This window comes from Borostomias antarcticus, assembly GCF_949987555.1.
Source record: "Borostomias antarcticus genome assembly, chromosome: 14".
Classification (NCBI taxonomy): domain Eukaryota; kingdom Metazoa; phylum Chordata; class Actinopteri; order Stomiiformes; family Stomiidae; genus Borostomias; species Borostomias antarcticus.
Window position 1 is genome coordinate 21,817,415 of NC_140247.1, and position 11,437 is coordinate 21,828,851.

General features: G+C 45.1%; 1 protein-coding gene across 1 annotated transcript in view; it reads right to left on the minus strand.

Moving 5' to 3' along the window:
• The window catches only part of fhdc2 (FH2 domain containing 2), a gene marked incomplete at both ends in the record, with an annotated part of 21,650 nt that extends 17,222 nt beyond the window's left edge, over positions 1 to 4,428 (minus strand). Inside the window, 3 exons of the mRNA XM_084448626.1 lie at positions 2,558 to 2,586; positions 3,201 to 3,399; positions 4,408 to 4,428. Of these exons, the coding sequence (XP_084304752.1) occupies positions 2,558 to 2,586; positions 3,201 to 3,399; positions 4,408 to 4,428 (249 nt within the window). The remainder of the gene's footprint in view (positions 1 to 2,557; positions 2,587 to 3,200; positions 3,400 to 4,407) is intronic.
• Between the last annotated feature and the right edge of the window lie 7,009 nt (positions 4,429 to 11,437).

Consider the following 11,437-nt stretch of genomic DNA (forward strand, 5'->3'; position numbering starts at 1 on the left):
GAAATCAGGTTTGAACAAATTAAACCTCATGGAATCCTGATTATGAATGTCAAAATCCGTTCATATGGACATTATATTGAATAACAAGAAGGATTTGGGATTTTCTTCAGAGATTCTGGAATTCGTTTTTTTGACAGGCCCATAAGTAACAACATATCTGGAAACTCTAATCAGCCCTGCTCTACCGCACCCCCAGTCTAGGATGACCTTAACACAGGCTAGACCAGCAACATCACCTCAGGATGATCTCAACACAGGTTAGACCAGCAACATCACCTTGGGATGATCTTAACACAGGTTAGACCAGCAAAATCACCTCAGGATGATCTTAACACAGGTTAGACCAGCAACATCACCTCAGGATGACCTTAACACAGGTTAGACCAGCAACATCACCTCGGGATGATCTTAACACAGGTTAGACCAGCAACATCACCTCAGGATGACCTTAACACAGGTTAGACCAGCAACATCACCTCGGGATGATCTTAACACAGGTTAGACCAGCAACATCACCTCAGGATGATCTTAACACAGGTTAGACCAGCAACATCACCTCAGGATGACCTTAACACAGGTTAGACCAGCAACATCACCTCGGGATGATCTTAACACAGGTTAGACCAGCAACATCACCTTGGGATGATCTTAACACAGGTTAGACCAGCAACATCACCTCAGGATGATCTTAACACAGGTTAGACCAGCAACATCACCTCAGGATGATCTTAACACAGGTTAGAACAGCAACATCACCTCAGGATGATCTTAACACAGGTAAGACCAGCAACATCACCTCAGGATGATCTTAACACAGGTTAGAACAGCAACATCACCTCAGGATGATCTTAACACAGGTTAGACCAGCAACATCACCTCAGGATGATCTTAACACAGGTTAGACCAGCAACATCACCTCAGGATGATCTTAACACAGGTTAGAACAGCAACATCACCTCGGGTTACACTCAACACAACCGCAATTTACAACTTCAGTGGAAGAAGTTCAAGGTTGGGAAAGTACTGGCTTTTGTGGGAGTTGAGCTCTCTCTCCCTACCCACCCGCACGCACACACACTCGCGCACACACACTCGCGCACACACACTCGCGCACACACACTCGCGCACACACACACACACACACACACACACACACACACACACACACACACACACACACACGGGGCTGCTTGTCTGGTCCTGTTCTGTAAGTTTCACCTGCCGCCTGCTATGTCCACACGCCTCCACGCTCTCCTTTCTAATTAGCAGTGCAAATGAAGACATCAGAGAGACGTGTCTCAATAAGCGACGCTAACCGCAGTCCTGGAGTCCGCCTGTAAATAAAGCCTTGGCTCCTGAACCCCCGCACCTCTGCTCCAGGGCTTGATTCCGAAATGGTCTGGTATGGCTCTGTCCCGGGAGTCATGGTCATGAACAGGTTTCTACAGCAGGGCTGTAGTGGTGACTATGTGGGTAAACTGTAGCGGAAATGTTACAGTTTTTACATTAGTGGTGTTTCAAGAAGTGGGTATACTGTGGGTATAGCCTGTTGTGAGACTCCATATACATCCATACACCCTCCACTACACCACCGACGAGAATAACTCCAGACCTGAACAGCTTGTTTATAATAAGGGAGAGTCGTGTTTGAAGAGAACTGTCTCATTAGATAAGTCTTTTGATCATCATCATCAACATCACTGCCATTCTCTACGTGACACAATAGGGCCGCGCGCTGCCCGGTGCCAAGCCGTTCCTCCGGGGAGCGACCACACGAGCGCGCTGCTAACAGACCCCCAAACAGTCTAGCAATGGATGAGCTACCCGAACTGGTGCACCAAATATATGTTCCCAGAAGTCCCGTAGACAAGACAATATGTTGCCACCACTAGACAGAATCCCAATAGCTGAAAGAGAGTAACTTGCAGCCATTAAGTGAATTGAGAGGAGCGGCAGTAAATGCGGGTGGATTGCTGGACTCTCTAAAATCACTGAAAAAAGGCTACAGATAGTTCTTCATAATGATTGACTTGTCAATATAGTCCCTTGTCACATCTCCTCTGCAACAAAACAAAAAGCTGCAGTCTACTTACCTCTCTACTGATGCCTTAATTTTGAAGAGATGTCCACATTTCCCGAAAAGTAGAATTTGCCCATCTTTCTTCCCTTCCGTCTACATAGGCCACAGTATCAATCAAGTCCGCCTTGTTTAGTTTAGTTCAGTTCACCATTAACTTTTTCTTCGTAACTTCCCTGGTTTTCAGGGCAGCAGAGAGTGCCGCTCCGCTGTTTCCAGGCTCTTGAGAGTGAAACTTTCCAAACGCTGTCCGGGAACGCGCAGGCGCGCCCCCGTCATATTAGCGCAGACATGGCTACAATGTTTCCGCTTTGTTACCCCAGCAGTCCGCACAGGACGAAGTCCGGGAGGAGATTGTGTTTTTGGTGCTGTGTGTTTATCAAGCCCCTTTCAGAGACAGTTCCCTGGCTGTAAATTACCGTGCTAGTGATTTTCACTACATGTAGCTACATTCAGGGACATATTCCCGTCTTTTCACACATGCATCATGGGGTGGAGGTCGTGGGCCTCTATTGCCCGGGACAAGGGCAACAAAGTTACACAACACATAACCTCACACTCTACGCTCTCTGAGTAGCCCCTATAGTTTCCCATGGGCTGATCTACAGGTGTGGGAGTGTCCCCTCTCTGCTCCCTCCATCACTGTATCTGTCTCCCTGCAGCGCCAGCAGACTAGCTTTAGATTCTACAGTAATATGCGTTTTGTGATCCGTTGTTTTTGGTTGTGTCTTAACACTATCCCTAACCCTAACCCATTAACAGAGCTCCAACACCCTCCAAAGAGCCATGATTTCATTAATTCACACACACACACACACACACACACACACACACACACACACACACACACACACACACACACACACACACACACACACACACACACACATATATATATAGATAGATAGATAGATAGATAGATAGATAGATAGATAGATAGATAGATAGATAGATAGATAGATAAATATATAGATAGATAAATATATAGATAGATAGATCATGCCTGAATGTAGCCTTTCATGCCGGAGGGATAAAATTAGACGGATGCTCCTTCCAGGTAAACTAGGCTACAGCGGTCAGAACTGAGTCCCATTATGATAAGTTATGCCAGAAGTCTCATCACCACAGGAGGGTGGGTCTGTGATCTCCGGCCTGGTGTAGAGGGCCTTGATCAGGGCCAGGGAAGAGCCCAGAGAGACCCTGAGATCCAGGCACCAGATGGCTATCAGACATGGGAACTCGTGTCCGGGCCCCTCCCCGACCAGGAGGGGCAGGGGTGGGAAGGAGCTGAAAGCCAAGAAGCTAGAAGTCTTACGGGGGTGCTGGAACGCGGAGGGAGCTGTTGACACGAGGGGGTGTGGAGTCATAACACGGCCCTTTCACACTGCGTGCTGCGGTGCTCCTGGGCCGTCACCTGGCCTCTCAGGTAACCTCCTTTCACACGGCACGTCGACAGACACGACTCAGCACCCTCGGCTGGGTGGGTGGGGGGGGGGGGGGGGGGGGGGATTAGGAGTTGCGACCCCAGGTTCTTCTCTATTGTTGTTCTCAAGCCAACGGGGGCCCGGTGCCAGAATAAACCTCTCTCAGGAAACTTCACTTTCTATTCAGCCAAATCACTCTCTCTTTCTCTCTCTCTCTCACGCACACACACTCACTCACCCTCTCTCACTCTCTCTTTCTCTCACTGTATCTCTCTCTCACTCTCTCTCTCTCTCACACACACTCTTCCTCTCACTCTCCCTCTCTCTCCCTCTCTCTCCCTCTCTCTCTCTCTCCCTCTCTCTTCCTCCTCTCAGAATACTAGGAAGTGCAGTTGCTGTGTGAGAGTTGTTTCATGGCTCAGACAGGACCTGTAGCAGAAATGCTTGTGTGAGACTCAAGACTGAAGATCTGTTTATTGCCATGTATGTAGTTCACACCACATGTGGAATGTGACTAGGGTTAAGACATACGCTGTTGAAGACGACATAGGACAGGGTGCAGGACAGGACAGGACAGTGCAGAGACATGGCAGTGGAAATAGTACAAAAAACATTGCAAATACAAAAAACAGTGCAACAAATGCAGTGCAATCTACAAATTAAGATATACAGTTACAAAAAATAAAGGGGGGGCACAATTACACTAGTGTACTATATACAGAATGGGGAGGGTTGAGGTTCTTCCCAGCTAAGTGTGCTTGACCATCTGTCGGCGGATCACAGATTTCCTGACCGACAGGAAGAAACACACCTCACACACCCCTGGACCCTCATGCTGCATTCCAGTTGTATCGGAAACACTGTTTTTTCCTAGTTCTACATCAAAATCGTCATCAAATACGTCACCTGAACTCGGCTCTCCGCCATTTTACTCAGGGGAGTAAATCTACCCCGACCTCATCGACGTCAGCTGACATCAAATCAAGATGGCTACTCTGCCCCTCAACAATAAGTGACAGCTGTAACAAGACTGTTTATTACCACTTCAGACTTATTTGCGTCTCATTAAATCAGTCGTACACACAGTTCTGTCCAACGTCTATCAGTGGACAATGTTGCTGTGGTGTTCGTATGCTAAAAATTGCTAGTGATAGCAATGGCTAACTTGGCTAGCACTACAAAGGTGGGACTTAAGTGTTTTTTCCGCCATTTGTTTCCGCTCGACAGTTAACTCGGTGGATTTAGAAGGTAGTTCCTGGGCAGCAACATATCATAGGACCTTAAGTGGAAGGAGAACATCAGATCGATCGATCTATCTACCGTAAGAAGCCACAACAGAGAAGTTTCTTCCTATGCCGACTTAAGAAATTCAACCTGCCACATGGTCCAGTTCTAAATGACCGTCACTGAGTCCTTATCATCGAGTCCATCCTCACCTCAGCCGTTGCCATCTGGTTTGGTGCCAGAATGCTATGTGCAGCACTGGACGTAAGCCATAACGTGCACGTCAGTATTGAAGATCTGTACGGAGAGAGACCAAGGGTGAGTGGGAAGATAGCAGCAAGGAGAATGAGGCTGACTGGGCACTGCTACAGACACCGAGAGCTTCCGGCCAGCAAGCTGGTGTTAGGAGCCATCTCCATGATGTGGATGCAAGTCGCGAGGACGTCTAACCAAAACATGTGTGGACATAATCAAGGTGGATGCGGAATGGAAGACCACCGATGAGATGGCCAGGTGTGTGGAGGACCGGGATAACTGGAGACAAAAATGGGAGGCCCGTCTGTGGACGACTTGATGATGATGATGATGATGATTGTGTCTGATTGTGTCATGATGTCCCTCTGATTGTGTCATGATGTCCCTCTATTGCCCGGGACAAGGAAAACAAAGTTACACAACCCTCACATATAACCTCACATTTATATATCACCATGTACACCCTCATAATAGCCATACTACTTCACTTCTATTGTGTATTTTTTATTTTTTATTGTGCAAAAGTCCGACCATCCACCATAGTATTCATAAATATTTAGGAGAGCTCTGGATGGCAGGCTATGAGCCGCAAACAAGTCCATACCAAAAAGAAAGACAGAGCTTTACTTTCCAAGGAGGCTCTGGTCCTTCGATGTATGTAGAACAATGGAGAACATGTTCCACCTCTCTGTTGCGAGTGCGATCTTCCAAGCGCTTGTGTGCTGGGGCAGCAGCATCAGAGCAGCGGACACCAAAAGGACGGACAAACTGATCAGCAGGACGGGCTCGGTCTTTGGGGTCAGGATGGCTCTGTCCTGGGGGGTCAGCCTGGTTCTATCCTGGGGGTCATCCTGTCTCTGTCCTGGGGGTCAGCCAGTCTCTGTCCTGGGGGTCATCCTGGCTCTGTCCTGGGGGTCAGCCAGTCTCTGTCCTGGGGGTCATCCTGGCTCTGTCCTGGGGGTCATCCTGGCTCTGTCCTGGGGGTCATCCAGTCTCTGTCCTGGGGGTCAGCCTGGTTCTGTCCTGGGTGGTCATCCTGTCTCTGTCCTGGGGGTCATCCTGGCTCTGTCCTGGGGGTCATCCTGGCTCTGTCCTGGGGGTCATCCAGTCTCTGTCCTGGGGGTCAGCCAGTCTCTGTCCTGGGGGTCATCCAGTCTCTGTCCTGGGGGTCATCCTGTCTCTGTCCTGGGAGTCATCCTGGCTCTGTCCTGGGGGTCATGCTGGCTCTGTCCTGGGGGTCATCCTGGCTCTGTCCTGGGTGGTCATCCAGTCTCTGTCCTGGGGGTCATCCTGGCTCTGTCCTGGGTGGTCATCCAGTCTCTGTCCTGGGGGTCAGCCTGGTTCTGTCCTGGGGGGTCAGCTGGGCTCTATCCTGGGGGTCATCCTGGACTCAATGACAGTGGTGGCAGAGGTGTGTGCTTGTGTGTGGATGGATGTATTGAGGTGTGTGTTTGTGTGTGGATGGATGTATTGAGTTGTGTGTGTGTGTGTGTGTGTGGATGGATGTATTATGAGGTGTGTGTGGATGGATGTAGGTGAGTGTTTATGTGTGGATGGATGTATTATGAGGTGTGTGTGTGTGTGTGGATGGATGTATTATGAGGTGTGTGTGTGGATGGTTGTATTATGAGGGGTGTGCTTGTGTGTGGATGGATGTATTATGAGGTGTGTGTTTGGGTTGGGGGAGGAGGGAGAGAAGTGTGAGACTATCGTAGTTTGTTAAGGATCCAATCTTAGATTTAGCCTTTTCTGTTCAACATTTACATGCTCCCATTAGCTCAAATGATGGAAAACAACAAAATATGCTACCATACAGTAGCTATGCAGACGACACACAAATTTATATCACCATATCACCAGGTGACTATAATCCCATACAAGCGCTGAGTAAGTGCATTCAACAATCAATGATTGGATGTGCCAGAACATTCTTCAACTAAACAAAAATAAAACTGAAGTAAATGTCTTTGGAGCCAAAGAAGAACGATTAAAAGTCAGCGCTCAGCTCCAATCAGTAATGCTAAAAACCACAAACGAAGCCAGAAATCTTGGTGTAGTCATGGACTCAGACCTGAATTTCAACAGTCACATTAAGACAATTACAAAGTCAGCCTATTATCACTTGAAGAATATATCAAGGATTAAAGGATTTATGTCTGAGCAGGATCTGGAAAAACTTGTCCATGCCTTTATCTTCAGTAGACTCGACTACTGTAACAGTGTGTTTACAGGTCTCTCTAAAGATTTTATCAGACAGCTGCAGCTGATTCAGAACGCTGCTGCTGGAGTCCTCACTAAGACTATGAAAGTAGATCACATCACTCCAGTTCTGAGGTCCTTACACTGGCTACCTGTCTGTCAAATAATTGACTTTAAAATGAAACTGGCCCTCACTACACACCTGACGCAACATTCACTGGCTCACCCTTATCTACAAGACCCTTCTTCATCGGTCACCCCCCTACCTGTCTCGCCTGTCACACACAACATCCGGTCCTCTCTCTACATCCAACTGAAAATACCCAACTCCAAGACCTCTCTGGGTCTTGCATCATTCCAGACTGCTGCTACCTCTGACTGGAATGCTCTGCAAAAGACTCTAAAACTGGACAAAATCACCTCTATTCCCACCTTCAAAAATGCCATCTCACTCACTCTCACGGATTCGTGTAAATGCTTTTCCACCATATAACATCCTCCCTCGGTTGTTTTGCCATTCATTCCACTTGTCCTCCTCTTCTGTGTTATGCCTGTTTTACCATGCCTGTGTGATGCTCTGTGTTGTGTTCTGTGTAATTGTATGCTGCATGTTATGTTATATTTGCGTTGTGATGCTGCAAGGGCCTACACTAGACAACTGACTATGCACCACTGTACACTCGAACACTCGAACCAACACCTGACAACACTTGAGCAATTGAACACCTTGTCTATACAATAGACAACTGACTCTGTACTACTGTATACATGTGCATTACATGCCTCTCTTCTTTACAAAGATGGTCACAACCACAACATGTCCTGAGAGCACATGCAAAATAACAACTTATGGCTACTTTTAATGTGCATGTCTATATGTTTAATAAAGCATTTAGGAAAAGTTTAAATCAAGACTTGAGTATTACCTATTCTGTTGAGTACTATGTTTACAATTGTTCATTCATTATATTATTACAATTGACCTTTCAAGTCTGCCTACACTTAGGTTACTTAACTAAGAACCATTTTAATTACAATTTACTTCTAAGGGCAAATACTTTACTTTCATATCTTCATATCAATATAATATCAAGTATCCTAGTAGATGTTCAAATAACCCACTGTATCCTGGGTCTACTTATTCACCACCTAAAGGGAAGTGCAAAACAACAAGTCATGACCTTAATCCAGAAACAGAAGTTGAACCCATTGCAGCAAAATAGCTAACATTACAGGAATCATCAGTGTAACTGCTTTAGCCACTGACCGCTACCATTGATGTTATGGAAGCTGCTGCTAGTTGTTGTGAGCCCATGAGCTTACTGGCTATCCCACTCTTATTGTGCTGGATTAGCATTGGAAGCATTGGAACTGATGTGTCCAGGTGACAAGACCCATCTTTATTTATCAGACATTACCGTCCTACCAGTCCCGCACAGAAACAAGCCAGCCAACACACATAAGCCAGGCTTGACCTGGCCTGGTTTTAACTGTCCTGCGTGTTTGCTGATAATTTGCTGGTGCTGTATGTCTGTGCTGGTGATTGCTCATTGTAGTGTTGCATGTTGTTTTATATATGTTTTGTGATGTGTCAATGTATGCTGTTTTTCGTCAACTGTCTTATATTTAAAGGAGTAGTAAAGGGAAAATGCATGTTTAGCCCTGTTTTAAGGTTATGATCACATACAACTTATGATCATATACAATGGTTCAGATCAAAACGTTGACAAAACTAGCACTTTTGAGAAAGTCAAAATGATCATTGCTCTACCACCGTCTTGGTCATACAATGGATGTGGGTGGGCACCTTGAAAAATCTTTCAGAAACATGTTAAACTCTCCATTTCAAAGACAAGAAGCTCACCGAGGGGGTAATTGGTGTCTGTTGGTGTTCTGACATCAAATTCGCCGCAAAGTATGAATCCTGTAGCGTTTTATTGATCATTTTATGAAATCCATTGACTTGTATTGACGCGACCATTGTAGATGTGTAGATGAATCCGCAGAGGGGATTCAGGAAGCAGAACTACTTACGGTAGCTATTGTTATTGTTTATGTTGCTAGGCTACCTAGTTTGCGGAAGTTTACACACGTATGTGCTGCGACTAAATAGTTCTATGCTAAATATTTAAAAAGCCTTTCCAGATGAACTAGAATTATATGTCAGAACACCAACTTACACCTTGGTGAGTTTCTTGTCTTTGAAATTGAGAGTTTAACATGTTTTTGAAAGATTTTTCAAGGTGCCCACCCACATCCATTGTATGACCAAAACGGTGGTAGAGCAATTATCAGACTTTCTCAAAAGTGCTAGTTTTGTCAACGTTTTGATCTGAACCATTGTTTATGATCACAAGTAACCTTAAAACAGGGCTAAACATGCATTTCCCCTTTACTATTCCTTTAACCTTGTTTTATTTGTTCAGCTCCCTAACCCCCCTTCCCTCAAGAGGCTTTTTGCTTTTTGCCAGGCCACCTTTGTAAATAAGAACTTGTTCTTAAATGCCTGCCTGGTTAAATAAAGGTTAAATAAAAATAAATAAATAATACTGCTGTTGGTTTATAAAGCACTGAATGATTTAAGGCCAAAATATATTTCTGATCTGCTTCTATGTTATGAACCATCCAGACCTCTCAGGTCGTCTGGCACAGGCCTGCTTTCTGTCCCCAGAGTTAAAACAAAACATGGAGAAGCAGCATTCAGTTTTTATGCTCCACAACAAACTTCCAGAAAACTGCAGGTCTGCTGCAACTCTCAGTTATTTTAAATCAAGACTGAAGACTTCAAATAAAATAATTATTCATTCATACACTGCACTGTAACTTTTATTCCTGTATTTAATTTTTCCTTCATTTTGTTTTAAATGAATGATTATGAATTATGTCCTTTTTTTGCATTTTGTGTTATATGACCTTTTATGTGTTGCACATTGTCTTGATGCTTTTAATGTCTCATGTAAAGCACATTGAATTGCCTTGTTGCTGAATTGTCCTACACAAATTAACTTAGATGTCCAGATCTGGGTGCTCAGCAGGCAGAGGGGGCCAGCTTTACCCCTCCTTCCGTTACAAACCTTAATCTCACCTTTGAAGTCTCAGCAGGGTTACGTAAAGGTCAAGACCATTAGCTCCTTCTCCTGTACGCACAAACACATGCATGACGCACACACACACACAATGTATAGGCACAACGCCTCACATGGCTTTTATACTACACACATCTCAATCATGAAAGCAAATAGGAGACAAAACAGGTTAATAATTGAAACAAGTACACATGAGTAAACATGTTGTCCCCCACCCATTATGCATGTTCCCTTTTGTGGTAACAAGCCCCGTGCCTCTCACTGGGACCTCCACCCCGTCCTCCAGTGCTCCCCCCCCATCTAGTGGGCAAACAAGTCCATGTACCTGTATGGTCTTCAGTCCAACACAGGGCTGTTTCTAGGGTTCAGAGACATCAGGGGCTTAGTCCGATCGGGGGTGAAGAGAGAGCCGCAGAATTTTGCTTATAACAAAATAGGCAAAGTTAACTAGCCCTGTAGCCGTAAAGCTAGATAATAGCTACCTAGCTGCAGCTAACTAGCTGCTTATCCCCAGAAATCTTTAGATTTTCACTTGATAACTGCACCGTTTTCAAGTTATTTCAGAGTAAAATGAATATAAGATGTGAGAAAAAGACAACTATCGTTAACATTACAGTTGCTATCCAACTAGCATAGACTACCTGTAGAGATCTGACTGAGGATATGTTAATTCACTTGAGGCGGTACACAGTCTGGTTACGTTTTTAAATGTAGTTTTACATGATAGCTGTAAAGGAGCGCCTTGGACACTTCCAAAAATGGTGTGCCAACAATGACAAGTCAACCTTCTAACCAGTGCTCTCTCTTTTTCTCTCGTGCTCACACAAAATGTGCAATGCCAAGTAGTGAGAAGTGGTCCTCTTGAATGACACACACAGAGGACCCAAAATGAAGGCTACTTGCGTATTTTATATTATTTTTGAGGGCTTTAATACATGACCGTAATGACAGATGAATATAATAGCTCTGGGTTTATTTATTTGTTAACTTTTATTTAGTTAGTTGTTTGTACATTTTTAGAGAGATGGAGAGATAGAGAGGTAGAAAGATAGAGGTAGAGAGATAGAGAGGTAGAGCGATAGAGAGTTAGAGATAGGGAGGTAGAGAGAAAGAGGTAGAGAGATAGAGGTAGAGAGATAGAGAGGTAGAGAGATAGAGAGGTAAAGAAAAAG